This window comes from Corvus moneduloides, chromosome 26 (assembly GCF_009650955.1).
Source record: "Corvus moneduloides isolate bCorMon1 chromosome 26, bCorMon1.pri, whole genome shotgun sequence".
Classification (NCBI taxonomy): Eukaryota; Metazoa; Chordata; class Aves; order Passeriformes; family Corvidae; genus Corvus; species Corvus moneduloides.
The window spans coordinates 3,720,654-3,743,830 of NC_045501.1; the positions used below are offsets into that span (position 1 = coordinate 3,720,654).

The 23,177-nt window shown below is 55.6% G+C and overlaps 1 protein-coding gene, 1 long non-coding RNA gene and 2 gene segments (V, D, J or C); 1 reads left to right on the top strand and 3 right to left on the bottom strand.

Annotated features, from left to right (window-relative positions):
- Positions 1-6,877: 6,877 nt before the first annotated feature.
- On the bottom strand, positions 6,878-8,455 carry LOC116456050. The segment is given in 2 exon segments: positions 6,878-7,428; positions 8,297-8,455. Coding segments are annotated over 2 exon segments (420 nt in total).
- Positions 8,456-10,460: 2,005 nt separating this feature from the next.
- Positions 10,461-12,356, bottom strand: LOC116455806. The gene is made up of 3 exons (XM_032134094.1): positions 12,109-12,356; positions 11,060-11,637; positions 10,461-10,490 (listed from the first exon to the last, which is right to left on the bottom strand). The coding sequence occupies exons 1-3, from the start codon at positions 12,182-12,184 to the stop codon at positions 10,461-10,463; spliced, it is 684 nt and encodes a 227-aa protein (XP_031989985.1). The 5' UTR covers positions 12,185-12,356.
- Positions 12,357-17,943: 5,587 nt separating this feature from the next.
- LOC116455807 lies at positions 17,944-20,768 on the bottom strand. The segment is given in 4 exon segments: positions 17,944-17,973; positions 18,104-18,126; positions 19,470-19,937; positions 20,710-20,768. Coding segments are annotated over 4 exon segments (573 nt in total).
- Positions 20,769-21,778: 1,010 nt separating this feature from the next.
- LOC116456085 lies at positions 21,779-22,788 on the top strand. The gene is made up of 2 exons (XR_004244535.1): positions 21,779-22,341; positions 22,425-22,788. It is a non-coding gene; the product is annotated as an uncharacterized LOC116456085 (long non-coding RNA).
- Positions 22,789-23,177: the final 389 nt, after the last annotated feature.

Genomic DNA, 23,177 nt, shown 5'->3' on the forward strand with positions numbered 1-23,177 from the left:
TGACAGTCCATGTGTTCCTTTCACTCCCATGATCCGTTCCCTCGCATTCTCCCTTTGCCGTCACCTGGCGACTCCTGAATTGGCCTTCAGGGCACGGATTTGTAAGAATGGACAAGGGGCACGAGAGGCAGAGCGCCCCGCTGGGCTTAGCACTTCCTCTGGGGGCACAGCTCGGTTGGGATTTTGCCAGGGCCTTTGGCACGAACCTCCCGTGAGGCAGTTTATAGAGAAGAACCTTCCCCAGAGGAGGCACAGACATGGCACGGCATCTCCCACCTGCTCTGGAGTCATGCAGATGCAGTCTGCATTCATGGAGAGCAGGGGTAACACAGGTGGAAGGTCAGCGATGACAAGGCAGTGTGGTCTGTGGACAGACATGGATTCAGAAACATCTGTGCTTCCATGGAAAGGATAAGATGCAGGAAAGCCAGGAGAGGACTAGAAGGGTTTCTCCTCTCCAAAATGAGTAGCTCGATTTGCTCAGTCTGTCCTCACATGCCTAGATTGACAGTGCCCAAATACACTTGGTGGCCTTTGTTGCACACATTTCTGTTGATACATTTTTTGGACTGGAGAGCTCCAGCACGGTTGAAATACTCCAGGTGTGGGCTCAAACGGGCCAGAGGGGCAGGGTCACCTCCCTAGACCTGCTCACAGCACCGTGACTAGCACAGCTAAGGATGCAGTTGCCCTTCCTTGCTGCAAGGGTGCTGCTGTCTCATGTTGTGCTGGATGGCTCCTAAAACACCAGATCCTGTTGTGTGGATCTGCTTCCAGGACAGACAGCTCTCAGCCTGAGGGACCTGTGTGGGAAAAGAGTGTTAAGGGGTCTCAGTCATCTCTAGGTGCACACCTTGCCTGCCCTCCCATCTCCACGGAGATGTGATCTGGGGACAAATGAATGGGGTTTGCTCTTGGTTCCACTCGTCCCTCATTCCAAATGCATCTCCATGGGGGGGAATGTGGCCTGGCCGATGTCTCCCAGCAGAGCTTCCTGGCAATTACCTCCCCAAGGTCAGTCCATGGAAGAGTGAAAGTCCTTAACTGCTCTGTCTTAAAGCTCAACATAAGCCCAGTGTGACAGGCAGCCAGGCAGGGAGACGGGCTCAGGAACTTTGCACGCTCTGCACAGCCCTTGACAGAAGAGGGTCTGCTGTGGACACGCCTGCGGGGCACAAGGACGTGCTCTGGAATCCAGACAGTTACGGGGCTCTCAGGCTGAGATTCCAAGGTGGAAGTTAAAGGTCCTTGCGGGGTGAAGTCCAAAACAGTCTCCAGGATGCTGGTTTTCCCTGTGCAAGCCACAGGGTATGTCCTTCCTCTCACAGCACAGAGACATTAGGCTTTGTGATCCCTTCCTTCAGTCTGTGTTTGCGACAAAATCTCAGCCTCTGCTTCACTCAGCACCTGCTCACCGGGCTGCACAGGTACACTTGGCATGAGGTTAGACAAGAGAGGGGCTGTGTCCCAACCCTAATGCCACCAACAGTGCATTGAAAAGAAATCCACTCACGTGGGTACAGGAGGTGGAAAGGAACCCTCAGTCTTTCTCCCTGGCCACGAATCCAACCTGATGCAGCACAGGGGAGAAGCAGCTGTGCACTGGCCTGGAGACACATGTCTGTGTGTGTGTGTGAGCACTCGCAGCCATGCTGAGGCACTCTCAACCTTCCAAACAGAATTAAGCTAAGAATCCAAACTTGGGTGAAACCTTTGTTGGGGCCTGCAATTGGCAGAAGCAGAGCGTGATGTTTAGAGCAGCTGGAAAAGGAGGTCTCAGGAAGCAGGGACTGCATTTCAGTGCCTCTTCCCTGGACAAATCTCCTGCAGGCTGCTACATCCTTGTTCAACTGCACCCAGGCTCCTTCTGAATCTGGCAACCAGCTGAGTCGGAAGCCCCTTCCCTTTCTCTTTCTCTTCCAGAATGATCCACTTGACAAACATCTCAGCTGATGTTGTTTTCTTCTGAGCCCGCTGTCATGGCAAAGATATGGGTGGACACTGTGTATTAGAGAGAGGCTGAAATGTGGTTGCAGGGGCTCCTGCTTAAGAAATTAGGAGAGACACGCCATGGCCCAGGCTGCTCTTTGCAGGGCAAGGAAGAAAGTGGCTCCTTGTGAAGGCTCCAGCTCCCAGCTCAGGAGTGGCCTTGGTTGCTCTCATTCACCCTTGCGCTCTGTTTCCTGTCTGCTCCCTCTCCCAGGTGCACCTCTGACTTTGAGACGTGTCCTGCTACACCCCGTGCTGGCCCTGCCAGCCCTGTGGCCCCACGCCACCGGCAAACAGCTGCAATGAGCCCTGTGTCCGGCAGTGCCAGGACTCCACCGTGGCCATCCAGCCCTCGCCTGTGGTTGTGACCCTGCCTGGTCCCATCCTCAGCTCCTTCCCACCGCCGTGGGATCCTCCACCTCTGCTGCTGTTGGCAGCATCCTCAGCTCTGGCAGAGCGCCCATCAGCTCCGGGGGCTGTGACCCGTCTGGCATTTCCAGGTGCTACTATGGCAGAAGGTCCCTCCCCTGAAGAAGATGCTGGGAAAGCCCCATGGAGACACCTTGAGGAAATCAGAACATGGTACTGGGGAAAGGATGGACATTTTTCAATGTTGGTACCAGGACAGCTGGAAGGCTTTGCCTTTCCCTTTTCTTTGGTCTCCCCTTGGGAGCAAGGTCCCACCAAGGGCAGCCTGGTGGGGACCATCTGCCTCGTCTCCCTGTCTGGGACAGGTAGACAGGCACCGTACAGGAACTTCTCCACTACCAAGGAGGACACACTCTCAGATGCCCCTGGGCTACCAGCACTGCTGTTCTCCGCTTGTGGGGACTTTCCTTCTGTCTTTGTGACTCATTAAATCTTTCTGCTGCATTCAGGCCTGGCCTCTGTGCAATCATTCCCCCCCTGTAGACACTTTCCAAGCTGTCAAAGGTGAAGGGAGCCTACCAAGGCTGGGGCCCCAGAAGACCTGCTGTTTACAAACAGAGGAGTGCTGGTGGGAGATGTGGAAGCCGTCTTGGGCACAGCAACCATGAAATGATGGAATTTTCAGTATTATGTAAAGGACGGGGAATCGACAAAATCTCTACCCTGGATTTCTGGAGGGTGGACTTTGGCCTATTCAGGACACTGATTTGCAAAGTCCCTTGGGAAGCAGCCCTTTAAAACAAAGGGGCCCCGGAAGACTGGTTATATTTTAAAATAGAAATCTTGAAGGCACAGGAGCAGCGCGGCGCTATGTGCCGAAAGATGAGCTGGTGGAGAAGAAGACCTGCGTGGCTGAGCAGGGGCTTTCCGAGGAACTCAGTGAATAAAAAGAAAGTGTATCACCTTTGGGAAAAGGGCAGGCAGCTCAGGAACAGTTGAAGGATGTTATTAGGTCACGCAGAAAGAAAAGTAGACAAGTGAAAGCTCAATTAGAACTTAATCTGGCCAATTCTGTTAAAGGTAATAAAAAGTGTTTTTACAAACACATTAAGGAAGGTCGAGGAAAATCACATTTCTTCACTGGATGCCGTGGGGAATATATTCACCAAAGATGAGGAAACACACCTGAGGTGCTTACCACCTTCTTTGCCTCACTCTTTAAGAGTAGGATTGATTATCCTCAGGACAACTGGCCTCCTGAGCTGGGAGACAGGGAAGGCGAGCAGAATGGGACGTCTGTAATCAAGAAGGAGGAAGATAAAGATCTGCTAAGCCACTTAGACGCTCACAAGTCTTTGGGGTTGGATGGGATTCACGCTAGGGAGCTGGGGGAAGAGCTCATTAAGCCAGTGCTGAGAAGAGGGGCAGAGCAAGGACGGTGACTCCAAGTTGGAGCTGCCGGTGTTGGTGTCGGTGCTGGTGTTGGTGTCTCTATCGATGTCAATACCGATACCCGTGTCTCTGTTGATGTCAATGCCGGTGTCGGTGTCTCTGTCGGTGTCAATGCCGGTGCCAGTGTCGGTGTCTCTGTCGGTGTCAGTGTCGGTGTCGGTGTCGCTGTCAGTGTCAATGCCGGTGTCTCTGTCGGTGTCTCTGTCGGTGTCAATGCCGGTGCCGGTGTCTCTGTTGGTGTCAATGCCGGTGTCGGTGTCTCTGTCGGTGTCTCTGTTGGTTTCTCTGTCGGTGTCAATGCCGGTGTCTCTGTCGGTGTCTCTGTCGGTGTCAATGCCGGTGCCGGTGTCTCTGTTGGTGCCGGTGCCGGTGTCGGTGTCTCTGTCGGTGTCTCTGTTGGTTTCTCTGTCGGTGTCAATGCCGGTATCGGTGTCTCTGTCGGTGTCAATGCCGGTGCATCTGTCGGTGTCTCTGTCGGTGTCAATGCCGGTGCCGGTGTCTCTGTCGGTGTCAGTGCCGGAGTCGGTGTCTCTGTCGGTGTCTCTGTCGGTGCCGGTGTCTCTGTCGGTATCTCTGTCGGTGCCCGTATCGGTGTCTCCGTCGGTGTCAATGCCGTTGCCGGTGTCTCTGTCGGTGTCTCTGTCGGTGTCAGTGCCGGTGTCGGTGCCTCTGTCGGTGTCGGTGCCGGTGCCGGTGTCGGTGTCTCTGTCGCTGTCAGTGCCGGTGTCGGTGTCTCTGTCGGTGCCGGTGCCGGTGTCTCTGTTGGTGTCAATGCCGGTGTCGGTGTCTCTGTCGGTGTCTCTGTTGGTTTCTCTGTCGGTGTCTCTGTCGGTGTCGCTGTCTCTGTCGGTGTCGGTGCCGGTGCCGGTGTCGGTGTCGGTGTCGGTGTCGGTGTCGGTGTCGCTGTCTCTGTCGGTGTCAGTGCCGGTGTCGGTGTCTCTGTCGGTGTCTCTGTCGGTGTCAATGTCGGTGTCTCTGTCGGTGTCGGTGCCGGTGTCGGTGTCTCTGTCGGTGCCAATGTCGGTATCTCTGTCGGTGTCAATGCCGGTGTCTCTGTCGGTGTCAATGCCGGTGTCGGTGCCGGTGTCTCTGTCGGTGTCAATGCCGGTGTCCGTGTCTCTGTCGGTGTCAATGCCGGTGCCGGTGTCGCTGTCTCTGTCGGTGTCAGTGCCGGTGTCGGTGTCTCTGTCGGTGTCTCTGTCGGTGCCGGTGCCGGTGCCGGTGTCGGAAGCGCCCCGGCAGCCCGGCACGAGCGGGGCGAGGCGGCCCCGGCGGCCGAGCGGCAGCGCCCCCTGCTGGCCGCGGGCGGCGCTGTGGCCCCGGCCCCGCCCGGCCCCGCCCGCGGCGGGTCGTGCCCGGCCGCAGCCCCGGCTCCTCTGCCCGTGTCCCCCAGCGCGCAGTAATACACGGCCGCGTCCCCGCGCCGGGGCCGCCGGAGCCACAGCGCGCTGCTCCGGCGATCTGCCGACACCCACAGACCGCCCGCAATGTCCGGCAGCTCTTTGGACTCTTTCACAATGTGTGCTAGGAATTCGGGTCCTCGGCCCGGGAGATGACGGTACCAGTAGATATACTCGCTGGTCTGGATTTTGGGATGTGAGCAGCTGATGTTGATGCCGGTGTTCTCGGTGGTCTCCAGCCGTGACTCCTGCTGGACCTGGGCTCTGGCCACAGCCACTGCCAAGGAGAAAAGAAGAATCACTTTTCTTGAACAGAAAATGTGGTTCAGGGGGAGATGGGAGAGGAGGACAGATCAGAGCTAAGTGGGGTATGTTTTGAGAATAAAGGATGGAGAGATTATTTCTCGGAGAGTGTTTGGGAGAGGACGAGAACGTATGAGGGATGTTTTGAAGGAAAATCAGAACAAAATGACAAAAGCAGACTGGCTGAGAGGTATACATGGAAGGATGGATGGATGGATGGACGGATGGATGGATAAAGAAATGGAGTAAAAAAGGCAAACTGGGAAGCAATTACTTCACAGAGGGAAGAAAGTATGACAGCAGAGGAGGAGACAGAGGGTAAAGAAGAAACGAAAAGGAGCAGGAGGGTAAGAGATGACTTTTGGGCTGGGGACGGCCTCACACAGCCCGCCGACCCGGACGCCCCGACACCACCATCCACACACACCGAGCAGCACCGAGGCCAGCGCTGCCAGCCCCGCGCTCCGACACCGCCGCATCCCGCTGCTCCGCCGCCCGAGCATCCCTGTCCTGTCCTGTCCTGTCCTGTCCTCTCCTCTCCTCTCCTCTCCTCTCCGATCCCTCCAGCTCCGCCCCGGCCGGGCGCAGACCCCGCCTCTCACAGCAACACCACAATGAGCGACGCAAGGACGTTTGCCATTGCCAGGGACAAGAGACAGCTGCGTCCCATCCCGCACAGCACCGACACTGCATCGGAAGCAGATCCGCTCCGCCACTGGCAGCCCACGGGCGGCAGGATTGCCGAGCCTCTCGCCGTGCCCCCAAGGCACGGCTCCTCCTTTTGCCCTCTGCAGCGCTGCTGAGAGCGGCTGTGTCCCGCCTGGGGCCGAGGGCACGGGGGCTGCCAGCCGTGCTGAAGCCCCGCCCGTGCTGTTTGTCCCGAGTTCAACTGATCCTCCGAGCTGGAGTGAAACCGTCCTTGTGGAGCCTGAAATCAGCATCAGCGGAGCGTGAGCTTTGGAGGGGCAGGAGAGGGAGGGCTCAGGAGACAGGGGCTGCAGTTCAGTGCCTCTTCCCTTGAGACATCTGTAGCGGGCAGCTGCCGTCCCCACTCAGCTGCACTCAGGCTCCTTCTGACCCTGGCAAGCTGCTCTCTGTGCTGCTCAGGGCCGGAGCAGTGCTCGGTATCCCTGGCCCAGTCAGGAAATTCCCTCGCGGTGAGGGACACACATGCACAGACACGGCTTCGTGCACAGCAGTGTGGAGCCCCACACAAATCTGTGCTTCACGTGTGTCCATGCAAACGGGGCTGCTCCAAGAGCACACGAGGCAGGGACACAGAACCAGCCCTGGGCTCTGCTGAGGACGTGTGGGGCCAAAAGCAGCAGGGCTGGAGTGTGGAAGGACAAGGTCCCAGACAAGCACAAGGGCACTTTTTCTTTACTTAGAGACTGCACAGGGTGGAAATGAGCCAAAATAGTCCAGAATATTTTCCCGAGGGAAGTGCTAGCATGGATGGGGTGAAAACCATCAGACCATTGTACAGACGTGGGGAGGTCCCGTCTGGTGAGCATCGGGGCGATCTCAGGGTCCCTTCCCCAAGCTCACCCTCTCACAGACACATCCCCTCTCTCCCTCCCTCGCCTGGGTTGTTGCACAGCCGAGGAAGTTCCCTGCACCAGGGTGTCTTGCACAGCACAGAGGTACAAGGCACTGTCAGAGACCTCCACTTCCTCCACCTGCAGGACACTGTATTTCCCCGTGGTGTTCAGGTGCGTGGTGATACGGCCGCTGTGCTTGGCGCCAGGCCCTGCGTGATAGGAGACCAGCTGTGGGGCTTGGCCTTTCTGCACCTGGTACCAGAGCAACGCATTAAAATAATTGGTCTGGTATGTGCAGGTGGTCTGGAAGGGATGTCTCTGCTCCACTATGACTTGTCCATCTTCCTGGGTGACCGTGATCTGCCCCGTGGTGCCTGGAAGAAAATCAGTGTCAGCAGCTCCACAGGGAAGGACTGTGTGTAGCAAAACAAAATGGGGTGCAAAACCCTGGTTGAAGAAAGCTTTCTGCCTTGTAGAAGAGTCCTGAGAGATTTTGGGCAGGAGTTGGGAGCTCTTTGCACTGCATGACCCAAAGGAGAGCTGTGTTGTGTCTGTCTCCTGCTCCTACTGCTCAGAGGATCAGGGAACAGCCTGTCCTGCCTGAACTTTGTGTGCTGGAAGCAGCACCCCTCCAGCAGCCTGAGGAGCCCATCGAAGTGCAGCAAAAGGATTCATCCTGCTTCGCCATTCCTGTCACCTCTGAGGGCTCCTAGATCCCTGAGTACACACAATGCTGAGCTTGGAAAGAGGGAGCCCTGGTTGTGGTGGCAGCCCAGAGAACACTGGAAGCCACGGCAGAGCTGGCTCAGCCTGGAGGCAGAATGGGACACCCTGTTATTGTAATGAAATGGGAACTCTGAGGTACCTGGGGCAGGTTTGACAGAATCTCAGAATTTGCATTAAAACAAGAGCAATACACAACTGCAGAGACAGCTGAGATTTCCTGTGGTGACTGCAGGAGGATCAGAAGAGAGGCAGAGGAGGTGGATTGAAGGAAAGAGAAAAGACAGTGAAGGACTCTGAGGTTTCTCTTCTCTCCCTTCCCTTTTCTAAGAACTTCTTGAGAAAACTCCCAAATCTAAGAGCTTCTTGAGAAAACACTTGCAAAACCACAAATAGAAGCAGAGATTTCGCAGCCTTTTCCCTCTATTCACTGATATTTCCCCACACGATCCTGGGAAGGCTGTTGAGGTTTTCCTGGCAGGAAGGAGAATGATGCCTTAGGGAAAAGCCAGGACTTACCCAGGAGCTGGCCCAGGAAGACCGTGAGGATGAGATAGGCGAGGTGCATGCCGAGACCAAGCTGCGTGTTTGCTGAGTGAGGGAGAGGCAGAAACCACCTGCCAGCCCCGAGATAACAGAGCTGCCGGAAACCACTCTCTGGGGGCAGCAAAGGAAGGAGCGGAGGCAGGGCAGAGAAATGACCTGTCCTTCCAGTGCCTGAAATGCTCCTTCTGCGTGTCTCCCTCCTCCAGCAGCTGCCCCCGTGCCTCCCTCAGCCACCGGCATTCTGACCATTCCGTGCCTCTGGGGCCTCAGTCATGGGAAGGGGCTGTTCCCGCTCAGCTCGCAGTGGAGTCCTCACCTCCCCAGCTGGAATCACCAGCTCTGCTGCACACCCAGTGCCGGGCATCTGGGAGGTCAAGGGCTTCTTCCCCAGTGAGCTTTCTCATCTTCCCGTGGTGTCCTCAGCTCTGTGGGGTCATTGCTATTTCCTCTGGGAACAGAAGACTCCTCTGTCTCTATTGCTTCTCCCCTGCCCTTCTTCATCATGCCTGGTACAAATGCCTCTGTCCCAGCTCCCTTCCTCCCACCCCCTTTTCCGAGTCAACTCCAGAGTGATCCCATACTGGTCATTTTGGTTTCATCTAAAACGGGTATGCCACAAAACCCCGTCTAGAATGACGTGAATAATAAATAATACAGGTAATGATAATGGTCATATGAGGAACATTCTCATGCAACTGTTGCACCTCCCCATGGTTTAGAAGGGGTTTCTAGAGAAGTGGAGGGTCCTGAGGCTGTCACAGATTTTCCAGCTGAAAGAGCAGGATCAAGCTTACCCTCTTACGGGCTCCTTTGATGCTTGTGCCTTCTTAAGCTTCAGAACAGAGATAAGACAATAAGACACATACCAGGGAGATGAGGATTCTGCACTTGTGCTGAGAAGAGATACCAGGGCCACATCACTGCAGTCTGTCCTTTCCTGGGCCTTGTGTGTCCTCTCTCATCATGGCTCCACAACCTCACAAGCTTTCCTTGCTGACAGCTCCCTCATCCCACAAGACCCGCTCAAACCTCCATTGTTGTCATGTTCCTCTGTAGCAGTGAAAGCTTCTCTGGACTCAGGCCGAGAGGGAAGTCAGATTTCAGGGGCTGAATTAAAACCTTTGGATAAGCTGAGATACATGAAGTCACACCAAAGTGAAATAGAAATATAGATCTTTAACTTTTAGTAGAAATATATGCTAAGTGCCTTAAACATTGAAAAGCTGCAGCAGAGACCTTAAACTTAGTTTTTACTACAGCAGTGTTGTAGAAATTCACAGAATTTCTTTACTTTAGACAAAATATAGATAGAACTATGTGCTTCATATTTTTTAGATAGAGTGTTCACATAAACAATAAGAGCTGATAGAAACTGTAAATGCAAATCTGTGTAATACCTATGTAACACTTGTGTAAGTTTCACAACTGCTAGAATGAGACCGGGATAGGTTAAGAAAAGAAAAACTAGACTAATGTGTTAGTCGTATTGGTCAGTTAACAAATATAATCCACACTTCTGTAAGAAAAAATTTATAGAGAAACTAGAACTAGAAGAAGAAGCTGTTTTCTGCCTGCTGTGTGCTGTTGCTGCTTGGCTTTATCATGTAACCCCCTTGAACTCTGCCTTCAAGAAAGCTATGAGACTATGAAATAAAGAACTTAGCACAACAGCAGACTCCTCTGCTCTTCTACCCTGGTTCGAGAAGGAAGGGTATCCCGTGAAAAGCCCAACATTCCTATTGTCACTTCTTGTCACTGACAAAGCTCAGCCTGAGCCACTTCACAGCAGTTTTCTAATGACCCATCAATTAGAACCTGATGAGCTCCCTCCTTCTCTCCCTTATCACCTACTGCCACATTGGTGTCATTGTGTGCTTTGTTTGTCACTTTCCCTTTTCCTTGTTCTTCCCTTGGCAAGGGAAATGGACGTGATGTGAGCCTTAGAGAACCAGACACCCTGGCCTTGCACATGCCCTGACAGTGGCCTCTGCTGAACTTGCTCAAGTGAGGCAGTTCCTGAACATGCTGAACGGCTCCTGTCCCCAAAGCAAATGGGGTTTCTAGAACAAGTCTCTGCAGGGAAACCTCATGTGCAGCTCGGTCTTTCAGGTGTCTCCCTCCAACGCTTGCAGCATCGCTAAATCCTGGCATCTGCTTTGCAGGCTGCCTGAGAAGTGACAAACGTGAAGGAAAAGGGACCAATCCGTTTCAGGTGGAAGGTGGGTGTGACAGAGCCCTCCGATGATGTGAAATGCTCCTCTAATCCAACACATTCCTTGTTTTCCCTCACAGATATTCTACTGCTTCAGTAAGGTGCTGAATGCTCATCCAAGGGTGTTTGGGGAAAGCCGAGGATGAGAACAAAATGTAGAGAAGCGAATTCCAGCCTCAGGTGGGATTCAAAGTACACCTTCCTTACACATCTAGATGGGAAAGTGGCTTCTCATCCACGTTCCAGTACGAGGCAGAGACTTTTCCCCAGGGACAGAGATGGAGATTTCCCTGTCACCTCAGCAAGACTCCCTGCAAACATCTCTCCCGCTGTGACCTACTGAGGTGACGGCACTCCATTTATGAGACCATGTGTGCCTGCCAGCGCAGCTGCTTTGTCAGCTCCCAGCACAGATGCTGGCCTGAAGGAGCAGCTCTGCTTTGCAAAGCAGGCTGAGAAGAGCAATGCACGCGCCCAGAGGGCCAAAGGCCATGGCAGAGCCGCAGCCCGCAGCAGTTTCCTGCCAGGCAGAGGAGGCAGAGGGGCGGAGGGGAGGCCGGGCAGTGCGTGCCGAGTGTGTAAGCGCAGGGGGCAGGCTGTGCGAGCCGTGTGTCCGGCGGCCGTGCAGGGCTGTGTCGGGCGCGGTGTGCGCGGGCTCGCTGCGCAGGAAGGAGCTGCGGAGCCGCCTGAGGCCCGGCGGCCGAGCGGCAGCGCCCCCTGCTGGCCGCGGGCGGCGCTGTGGCCCCCGCCCCCCCCCGCCCCGCCCGCGGCGGTTCGTGCCCGGCCGCAGCCCCGGCTCCTCTGCCCGTGTCCCCCAGCGCGCAGTAATACACGGCCGCGTCCCCGCGCCGGGGCCGCCGGAGCCACAGCGCGCTGCTCCGGCGATCTGCCGACACCCACAGACCGCCCGCAATGTCCGGCAGCTCTTTGGACTCTTTCACAGTGAGAGCGAGGAGTTCGGGTCCTCGGCCCGGGAGATGACGGTACCACTGGATGTAATCGTTGCTCTGGATTTTGGGATGTGAGCAGCTGATGTTGATGCCGGTGCCCTCGGTGGTCTCCAGCCGTGGTTCCTGCTGGACCTGGGCTCTGGCCACAGCCACTGCCCAGGAGAAAAGAAGAATCACTTTTCATCAGCAGCAAATGCCGTGCACGCGGATATGGGATCGAGCAGAGGAGGACAGATCTGAGCTAAGTGAGCTCTTTTCTGAGAGTAAAGTATGGAGAGACAATTTAAGCGAGAGTGGTTGCTTGGACATTGTATGTGGGATATTTAGGAGAAGAGTCAGACTGCAGAAGGGGAGATTGGAATGAGGAAAAGGGATTGACTGCAATGAATGGGCGGGTGGATGAAGGAATGAACGAATGAAGGAATGGCTCAAGAACTGGAGTAATAAAAGCGGCAAGTTCGGAAGGAATGGATTCATTAAGGAGAGAAAGGATGAGGGCAGTGGGTGCAAAAAGGGAGAGGAGGAGCAGGAGTGCCAGAGAGGAATCCCGAGCCCAATGCTGATCCCAGGCAGATCCAGACCCAGCCCCGGCCACCGCCACCTCCACTGCCACCCCCGCGCACCGAGCAGCACCGCGGCCAGCGCCGCCAGCGCCGCGCCCCGGCCCCGCCGCATCCCGCCGCTCCGCCGCCCGAGCATCGCTGCTCCCGCCAGCCCCGGCTCTCTGCTGCGGCCGTGCCGCCTCCTCTCCGCCGCCTCCACTCCTCTTCTGTCCTCTCCGCCGCCGCCAGCTCCGCCCCGGGGCTGAGCCCTGCACCGGCGCCGCTCGGGCTCTCACCGAGTCCTGGCACGGAACGGAGGCGAGGCGAACGCGGTGGGAATGGGGGGCGGTCCGGACTCTGCACTTCGGAGGTGGCGGGGCCGGGGTGGGTGCCAGGGGATCGGGCTGGTATCGTGGAGCTCAAGACTGACAGTCCATGTGTTCCTTTCACTCCCATGATCCGTTCCCTCGCATTCTCCCTTTGCCGTCACCTGGAGACTCCTGAATTGGCCTTCAGGGCACGGATTTGTAAGAATGGACAAGGGGCACGAGAGGCAGAGCGCCCCGCTGGGCTTAGCACTTCCTCTGGGGGCACAGCTCGGTTGGGATTTTGCCAGGGCCTTTGGCACGAACCTCCCGTGAGGCAGTTTATAGAGAAGAACCTTCCCCAGAGGAGGCACAGACATGGCACGGCATCTCCCACCTGCTCTGGAGTCATGCAGATGCAGTCTGCATTCATGGAGAGCAGGGGTAACACAGGTGGAAGGTCAGCGATGACAAGGCAGTGTGGTCTGTGGACAGACATGGATTCAGAAACATCTGTGCTTCCATGGAAAGGATAAGATGCAGGAAAGCCAGGAGAGGACTAGAAGGGTTTCTCCTCTCCAAAATGAGTAGCTCGATTTGCTCAGTCTGTCCTCACATGCCTAGATTGACAGTGCCCAAATACACTTGGTGGCCTTTGTTGCACACATTTCTGTTGATACATTTTTTGGACTGGAGAGCTCCAGCACGGTTGAAATACTCCAGGTGTGGGCTCAAACGGGCCAGAGGGGCAGGGTCACCTCCCTAGACCTGCTCACAGCACCGTGACTAGCACAGCTAAGGATGCAGTTGCCCTTCCTTGCTGCAAGGGTGCTGCTGTCTCATGTTGTGCTGGATGGCTCCTAAAACACCAGATCCTGTTGTGTGGATCTGCTTCCAGGACAGACAGCTCTCAGCCTGAGGGACCTGTGTGGGAAAAGAGTGTTAAGGGGTCTCAGTCATCTCTAGGTGCACACCTTGCCTGCCCTCCCATCTCCACGGAGATGTGATCTGGGGACAAATGAATGGGGTTTGCTCTTGGTTCCACTCGTCCCTCATTCCAAATGCATCTCCATGGGGGGGAATGTGGCCTGGCCGATGTCTCCCAGCAGAGCTTCCTGGCAATTACCTCCCCAAGGTCAGTCCATGGAAGAGTGAAAGTCCTTAACTGCTCTGTCTTAAAGCTCAACATAAGCCCAGTGTGACAGGCAGCCAGGCAGGGAGACGGGCTCAGGAACTTTGCACGCTCTGCACAGCCCTTGACAGAAGAGGGTCTGCTGTGGACACGCCTGCGGGGCACAAGGACGTGCTCTGGAATCCAGACAGTTACGGGGCTCTCAGGCTGAGATTCCAAGGTGGAAGTTAAAGGTCCTTGCGGGGTGAAGTCCAAAACAGTCTCCAGGATGCTGGTTTTCCCTGTGCAAGCCACAGGGTATGTCCTTCCTCTCACAGCACAGAGACATTAGGCTTTGTGATCCCTTCCTTCAGTCTGTGTTTGCGACAAAATCTCAGCCTCTGCTTCACTCAGCACCTGCTCACCGGGCTGCACAGGTACACTTGGCATGAGGTTAGACAAGAGAGGGGCTGTGTCCCAACCCTAATGCCACCAACAGTGCATTGAAAAGTAATCCACTCACGTGGGTACAGGAGGTGGAAAGGAACCCTCAGTCTTTCTCCCTGGCCACGAATCCAACCTGATGCAGCACAGGGGAGAAGCAGCTGTGCACTGGCCTGGAGACACATGTCTGTGTGTGTGTGTGAGCACTCGCAGCCATGCTGAGGCACTCTCAACATTCCAAACAGAATTAAGCTAAGAATCCAAACTTGGGTGAAACCTTTGTTGGGGCCTGCAATTGGCAGAAGCAGAGCGTGATGTTTAGAGCAGCTGGAAAAGGAGGTCTCAGGAAGCAGGGACTGCATTTCAGTGCCTCTTCCCTGGACAAATCTCCTGCAGGCTGCTACATCCTTGTTCAACTGCACCCAGGCTCCTTCTGAATCTGGCAACCAGCTGAGTCGGAAGCCCCTTCCCTTTCTCTTTCTCTTCCAGAATGATCCACTTGACAAACATCTCAGCTGATGTTGTTTTCTTCTGAGCCCGCTGTCATGGCAAAGATATGGGTGGACACTGTGTATTAGAGAGAGGCTGAAATGTGGTTGCAGGGGCTCCTGCTTAAGAAATTAGGAGAGACACGCCATGGCCCAGGCTGCTCTTTGCAGGGCAAGGAAGAAAGTGGCTCCTTGTGAAGGCTCCAGCTCCCAGCTCAGGAGTGGCCTTGGTTGCTCTCATTCACCCTTGTGCTCTGTTTCCTGTCTGCTCCCTCTCCCAGGTGCACCTCTGACTTTGAGACGTGTCCTGCTACACCCCGTGCTGGCCCTGCCAGCCCTGTGGCCCCACGCCACCGGCAAACAGCTGCAATGAGCCCTGTGTCCGGCAGTGCCAGGACTCCACCGTGGCCATCCAGCCCTCGCCTGTGGTTGTGACCCTGCCTGGTCCCATCCTCAGCTCCTTCCCACCGCCGTGGGATCCTCCACCTCTGCTGCTGTTGGCAGCATCCTCAGCTCTGGCAGAGCGCCCATCAGCTCCGGGGGCTGTGACCCGTCTGGCATTTCCAGGTGCTACTATGGCAGAAGGTCCCTCCCCTGAAGAAGATGCTGGGAAAGCCCCATGGAGACACCTTGAGGAAATCAGAACATGGTACTGGGGAAAGGATGGACATTTTTCAATGTTGGTACCAGGACAGCTGGAAGGCTTTGCCTTTCCCTTTTCTTTGGTCTCCCCTTGGGAGCAAGGTCCCACCAAGGGCAGCCTGGTGGGAACCATCTGCCTCGTCTCCCTGTCTGGGACAGGTAGACAGGCACCGTACAGGAACTTCTCCACTACCAAGGAGGACACACTCTCAGATGCCCCTGGGCTACCAGCACTGCTGTTCTCCGCTTGTGGGGACTTTCCTTCTGTCTTTGTGACTCATTAAATCTTTCTGCTGCATTCAGGCCTGGCCTCTGTGCAATCATTCCCCCCCTGTAGACACTTTCCAAGCTGTCAAAGGTGAAGGGAGCCTACCAAGGCTGGGGCCCCAGAAGACCTGCTGTTTACAAACAGAGGAGTGCTGGTGGGAGATGTGGAAGCCGTCTTGGGCACAGCAACCATGAAATGATGGAATTTTCAGTATTATGTAAAGGACGGGGAATCGACAAAATCTCTACCCTGGATTTCTGGAGGGTGGACTTTGGCCTATTCAGGACACTGATTTGCAAAGTCCCTTGGGAAGCAGCCCTTTAAAACAAAGGGGCCCCGGAAGACTGGTTATATTTTAAAATAGAAATCTTGAAGGCACAGGAGCAGCGCGGCGCTATGTGCCGAAAGATGAGCTGGTGGAGAAGAAGACCTGCGTGGCTGAGCAGGGGCTTTCCGAGGAACTCAGTGAATAAAAAGAAAGTGTATCACCTTTGGGAAAAGGGCAGGCAGCTCAGGAACAGTTGAAGGATGTTATTAGGTCACGCAGAAAGAAAAGTAGACAAGTGAAAGCTCAATTAGAACTTAATCTGGCCAATTCTGTTAAAGGTAATAAAAAGTGTTTTTACAAACACATTAAGGAAGGTCGAGGAAAATCACATTTCTTCACTGGATGCCGTGGGGAATATATTCACCAAAGATGAGGAAACACACCTGAGGTGCTTACCACCTTCTTTGCCTCACTCTTTAAGAGTAGGATTGATTATCCTCAGGACAACTGGCCTCCTGAGCTGGGAGACAGGGAAGGCGAGCAGAATGGGACGTCTGTAATCAAGAAGGAGGAAGATAAAGATCTGCTAAGCCACTTAGACGCTCACAAGTCTTTGGGATTGGATGGGATTCACGCTAGGGAGCTGGGGGAAGAGCTCATTAAGCCAGTGCTGAGAAGAGGGGCAGAGCAAGGACGGTGACTCCAAGTTGGAGCTGCCGGTGTTGGTGCCGGTGCTGGTGTCGGTGTCTCTATCAATGTCAGTGCCGGCACCAGTGTCTCTGCCGGTGTCGGTGTCTCTGTCGGTGTCAATACCGGTGCCAGTGTGGGTGTCTCTGTCGGTGTCACTGTCGGTGTCGGTGTCGCTGTCAGTGTCAATGCCGGTGTCTCTGTCGGTGTCTCTGTTGGTTTCTCTGTCGGTGTCAATGCCGGTGCCGGTGCATCTGTCGGTGTCTCTGTCGGTGCCGGTGCCGGTGCCGGTGTCGGAAGCGCCCCGGCAGCCCGGCACGAGCGGGGCGAGGCGGCCCCGGCGGCCGAGCGGCAGCGCCCCCTGCTGGCCGCGGGCGGCGCTGTGGCCCCGGCCCCGCCCGGCCCCGCCCGCGGCGGTTCGTGCCCGGCCGCAGCCCCGGCTCCTCTGCCCGTGTCCCCCAGCGCGCAGTAATACACGGCCGCGTCCCCGCGCCGGGGCCGCCGGAGCCACAGCGCGCTGCTCCGGCGATCTGCCGACACCCACAGACCGCCCGCAATGTCCGGCAGCTCTTTGGACTCCTTCACAGTGAGAGCGAGCAGTTCGGGTCCTCGGCCCGGGAGATGACGGTACCACTGGATCGTTTCGCCAGTTCGTATCTTGGGATGTGAGCAGCTGATGTTGATGCCGGTGTTCTCGGTGGTCTCCAGCCGTGGTTCCTGCTGGACCTGGGCTCTGGCCACAGCCACTGCCCAGGAGAAAAGAAGAATCACTTTCCATCAGCAGTAAATGCCGTGCACGCGGATATGGGATCGAGCAGAGGAGGACAGATCAGAGCGAAGTGGGATATGTTCTGAGAATAAAGTATGGAGAGACAATTTAAGCGAGAGTGATTGTATGGGCATTGTATGTGAGATATTTAGGAGAAGAGTCAGACTGCAGAAGGGGAGATTGGAATGAGGAAAAGGGATTGACTGCAATGAATGGGCGGGTGGATGAAGGAATGAACGAATGAAGGAATGGCTCAAGAACTGGAGTAATAAAAGCGGCAAGTTCGGAAGGAATGGATTCATTAAGGAGAGAAAGGATGAGGGCAGTGGGTGCAAAAAGGGAGAGGAGGAGCAGGAGTGCCAGAGAGGAATCCCGAGCCCAATGCTGATCCCAGGCAGATGCAGACCCAGCCCCGGCCACCGCCACCTCCACTGCCACCCCCGCGCACCGAGCAGCACCGCGGCCAGCGCCGCCAGCGCCGCGCCCCGGCCCCGCCGCATCCCGCCGCTCCGCCGCCCGAGCATCGCTGCTCCCGCCAGCCCCGGCTCTCTGCTGCGGCCGTGCCGCCTCCTCTCCGCCGCCTCCACTCCTCTTCTGTCCTCTCCGCCGCCGCCAGCTCCGCCCCGGGGCTGAGCCCTGCACCGGCGCCGCTCGGGCTCTCACCGAGTCCTGGCACGGAACGGAGGCGAGGCGAACGCGGTGGGAATGGGGGGCGGTCCGGACTCTGCACTTCGGAGGCGGCGGGGCCGGGGTGGGTGCCAGGGGATCGGGCTGGTATCGTGGAGCTCAAGACTGACAGTCCATGTGTTCCTTTCACTCCCATGATCCGTTCCCTCGCATTCTCCCTTTGCTGTCACCTGGCGACTCCTGAATTGGCCTTCAGGGCATTGAAAAGAAATCCACTCACATGGATACAGGAGGTGGACAGGGACCCTCAGTCTTTCTCCCTGGCCACGAATCCAACCTGAGGCAGCACAGGGGAGAAGCAGCTGCGCACTGGCCTGGAGACACATGTCTGTGTGTGTGTGTGAGCACTCGCAGCCATGCCGAGGCACTCTCAACCTTCCAAACAGAATTAAGCTAAGAATCCAAACTTGGGTGAAACCTTTGTTGGGGCCTGCAATCGGCAGAAGCAGAGCGTGATGTTTAGAGCAGCTGGGAAAGGAGGTCTCAGGAAGCAGGGACTGCATTTCAGTGCCTCTTCCCTGGACAAATCTCCTGCAGGCTGCTACATCCTTGTTCAACTGCACCCAGGCTCCTTCTGAATCTGGGAAAATGCTGCTCTGTGATGGTCAGGGCAGAGCCGTGGACAGTGTCTCCAGTGCGATCAATGCATTTCACTTGTTGAATAACACACACACACACACACACACACACACACACACACACAGAGGCTCCTGGAGGCTCCTGCACATTGGTGTGGCTTTGTGCATGAATTTGTGCTCCCACATGGATTCCTGTGGACCCTGGCCGCACAGAAGCGCACACAAACCAGGAGCACAGGCAAGAACACAACCAAGCATGGATGCTGCTGAGGACACCTGGGAACAACTGTGGCAGGGCTGGAGCCTTGTGGGGAAGGACAAGGAGTCAGGCAAGGCCATGGCACCGTTTGTGTACTCACAGGCTGAACAGAGGGTAAGATGTCAAACAAGGCCCGAACACTTTCCTGAAGGCGGTTTTAACGGGACAGGGTCAAAACCAGCTGCCCAGTGCCCATACGTGGGGAGGTAAAACCCGGTGACCATCAGGGTGAGCTGAGGAGTGAAGAAGGGAGGGCATATATGTAAGTGTGTGGGAATAGATATGTGTTGGGATGTGCTTTATGTGTGCACATCTCTGTACAGGAATGTTCATGTAGATGTGTGTGGGAAGACTTGGGTGCAGGAGAAGAAACAGGAGTGAGCGTGTGTGTTTGCATATCTGTGGGTACATGCCGGAAGAAGTATCTGTGCCTGGATCTCCTTTGGCAATGTGTGTGCACACATCTCTTCCTAAATGCAGAGCAGAGGTATGAGTCACTCTTTGGGTGTATGCAAGCTCCAGAGGTTTTTTGTGGTACCGTGAACTTGTGTATGTGCAAATGGATGTGTGAGTTCTTTAATTACTTCTTTTCTACTCTGGGTGCTGCTTTATTCCCAGAAAGCCTTCAGGGAGGCTCAGGGAAGTGACGGAAGTGAGGAGAAGCGACACCAGTTAAAATGAGGGTAAATAGGCATTGAGCGTGTCAGCCTTTTCTCTGTCATTTCTCAGCAGGTCCCCTTCGTCACCGAGCAATGAACCAGCATCTCCTGAGCCTTCCTTTGGCTGCCAATAGGCTCCGAAATACCTTCCCTGATTCCACTGACCCTGCCTGCGGTGTTCCTCTCCAGCAAATTGTTTTGTGCACGTTGCAGGGGAGCAGCCTTGTGCTCGGCGGAGTCTCTCGCGGAAGGCCAGTCCGTGTGCTGGGCCCGTGACCGCTCCCGGCCGGGGGCCCGGGGGTCCCGCGCGCGGCTCCGTCCCTGCCCCGCCGGGGCCGTGAGCCGGAAGCCGAGCGCCCCCTGCTGGCCGCGGGCGGCGCTGTGGCCCCGGCCCCGCCCGGCCCCGCCCGCGGCGGTTCGTGCCCGGCCGCAGCCCCGGCTCCTCTGCCCGTGTCCCCCAGCGCGCAGTAATACACGGCCGCGTCCCCGCGCCGGGGCCGCCGGAGCCACAGCGCGCTGCTCCGGCGATCTGCCGACACCCACAGACCGCCCGCAATGTCCGGCAGCTCTTTGGACTCCTTCACAGTGACCGCGAGGCGTTCGGGTCCTCGGCCCGGGAGATGACGGTACCACTGGATCAATTCTGTCCTTTGTATCTTGGGATGTGAGCAGCTGATGTTGATGCCGGTGTTCTCGGTGGTCACTAGCCGTGGCTCCTGCTGGACCTGGGCTCTGGCTGCAGCCACTGCCAAGAAAGGAGTAAGAAAATCCAAAGCTCAGCTACAATCGTTCAGCTTTGCTGTTTCTTTTCCCACAGAGACAATCAGGAGCAGGGGCAGTGAGACAGAGCCAATCTTTTAAAAGATGGGGAGGAATGCACCTTTTCAGGCATGGAGAATGGTGCTGGTGTGTTTTGGAAATTGATGCATGGAGAAATAGAAATGTCGGCTGCATGGAGGGATGGACAGCAAGAGGGAAAATGGACAGGAGGGCTGGGTTTGCAACAGGGAATTATGATAGGCTGAATTCAGAAGAAAAAATAACTTTTGATGCACAGGGGGACGTGTGGATGTATGGAATAACGGGGACATGCAGGAGATCAAAGTTATGGATATGAAACAATCAGAGGGAGCTATGAGAGAGGTCTCGGAGTAGAAAGAGAGGCAAGGGATGATGCTTGGAAGGAAGGGTGAGGCTGTGTGGGTGGATGGATGAAGAGTAGACAGGGAAAGGAGTTGTTACAATGAAGGGTAGAGGGTCTCTGATCAGGGCAATAATAGCTGAGCATGCAGAGGAAGGAGAAGGGTGCATTGCAAAGCAGGCACAGACACAAGCAGGCTCATGCCAAGAGAGATGGGGACTTGGAGGGTTCGGGAAGGGGGATGAGATATGACAGAGATATGACCAAAGAAGGGGGTAGGAGACGTTGAAAGAGATAGAGCAGCCCCGCGCCGGGATCCCTGGGGAACATCCCAAACCCAGCCCCGCCCCTCATTCTCCGCCGCTACCCCGCGCACCGAGCAGCAGCGCGGCCAGCGCCGCCAGCCCCGCGCCCCGACACCGCCGCATCCCGCCGCTCCGCCGCCCGAGCACCGCTGCCCCCGCTCAGCCCCGGCTCCCCTCGCCTTCCCTTTCCTTCTCCCGCCTCCCTTCCCCCTCGCTGCCAGCTCCGCCCCGGGGCTGAGCCCTGCGCCGGTGCCGCTCTGGCTCTCGCCCGGGCTCAGAGCACTCAGGGGCTCTGCACGGGCACAGCTTGGTGTCTTGGCAAATGGACTCTCCCCCTCCTCCAGCAAGGACGTCCCGGCGAGAATCAGCCTGCACAGAACCAGCTGCAGCCTGAGGCAGCAGCAGCGCCCCGGCCCAGGAGATGGAGCAGCTTCCCGGAGCTGCTTCCGAGCACAGGGGCTGGAAACATCCTGGAGATGGCAGAGAACCTCCCTTCAGCTGCAGCCCCACGACGATCACTCTGAGCTGTGTTGTGGCCAAAGGAGTTTGAGGAAAGAGGTGCACATGGGCATGTGGGCATCAGGGCCAGGGGTTATTACTTCTTCTGGACTATTGCTTAATAAAACTCCCCATATTCCATCTCATGAGCACTCCAGAGAGCAGGTCCATCTTCTCTCTTTCCTCTCAGAAAGTCGTGCTAGAAAGCAAGAAAGTCAGCCTGAGACATCTCTTCTCCAAGAGAAGCAGGCCAACCCACTGTCCTCTCCTTGCATGTCATCTTTGTCAGGCCTCTAATTGACTTGGTGGCCTTGGAGGCACTTGCTTCAGGATGTCGATTTCCTTCTTGGAGCAAGGATCTCCAGCATGGATGCAGTACTCCCAAGGGTTACCTTTTCTCTCAAGGGCTGAAGGGACAGGGTCACCTTCTTGGACCTGCTGACAACACTTGGACTCATACAGCTCAGGGCGCAGTTGGCCTCCCTTGCTGCAAGTGCTCATTGCTGTCTCATGTTCTGCTGGGTGTCTCCTGAAGTCCCTCACTCTTTTCTGGGAGGGGTCTGTCCATGTCTTCTGAAGAAGAGCTGTGCCTGACAGTCAAGGCCTGTTCCTCTCACTGTGTGTTATCCATGAACTTCTGAGAGCTCCCCACTTTCCAGTACTCACGCTGTTCATGAAAACATTAACAGTATTACCATTAACAGGGTCTTCCTACTAACTTCTCTTACTAGGCCTGGGCTTTGCAGGAAAATAACAATTCTGAGCCTGGTAGGACGGGCACTTTTCCACACACCTTATGCCTGAACCCATTTGTCACTAATTTGGTCATAAAGGAAACATGAGGGAGGCTCTGTTAGGTCTTGTGAAATTCTGGGTACAAATCTCCCCTGCTCTTCCCTTCTCTGCAGTGCCCATGACCTTGTGATAAAGGGATGAGGTTGGCCCTCAGCTACTCCCAAGCTGCAGCTCAAAAGCACATCCACGAGGAAAAGAGTCAGCCCTGGCTGAGCTTGCCAGCAGAACTGCCTGGCACTGATGCCGCTGAGGTCACAGAAGGACAGCAAGAAGCCCTCAGCTGCACCAGCTGCACACTGGATCTGAGCACCACCTGCACGTTGGATCGATGCCCAGCCAGTCCCGGGGCAGTGATTGGCACCTCCTGCACCACTCCCCCCCAGTTGATACACTGAGCATGGCATCATACGGTATGGAAGCTCCCTTTGGCAATGTGGATCAGGTGTCCTGGCCATGATCCCTCCTATCTTACTGTGCACCTTGTCATTGGCAGGACATGAGGCACTGGAAAGCCCTTGACTGAGGGTAAGCACTACTGAGCAAGAACTAAACCAGCAGTGTGTTACAACATCATTCTCAGACTAAATCCACAACACACCTCTGTGCCACCTTCTAAGAAGATGCAGCAGGATGTTCTGCCTTGGGAGGGGTAAAGCAGCTCAACCTTTGCCCTATTTGCAAAAGTGATCAGTGATGGGTGGGGAAGAGGGGGAGTCACACTAGTTTTGGTGTTGCACAGTGCTGAGAGCAGTCTGACTCATCAATCCCAAAATTAAACATTCTGAAGGAGAAAAGTGTTTCCTGACACAAACTAACATTGGTGACGATGTGGCAGGCAGAGTTCCTGACAAAGGAACCAACAAGCAATAGTACTGAAAACTTCCCTAAAGCCGCTGAGCTAAGGGCTGCTGAGGTGGCGCAGCTCGACGAGCAACATCTGCCTGACAGTCCCTCACTTTATGTTATAAAAACCCAGTCCCACTTTGAAAGGGCAGGGAGGTCTAACACACCTTTCTAGGAGTACGTTGGAAATACACTCCTTGAGGGGGGAGATCCCCTCCAGATCACTTCTCAAGGCAGGGCAAAAGAGATTTTCCCATGGTCATTTGTATTGCGAGTTACATCAATATCTACTTAATAGTTGTTAAGCTAACTTTGAAATTATTGATTTGATGAATAGGGCACTATTCTGGTAGTTATAACTCTCTATACATTGTAGTAAATAATTCGGATTAAAACCTTTTAT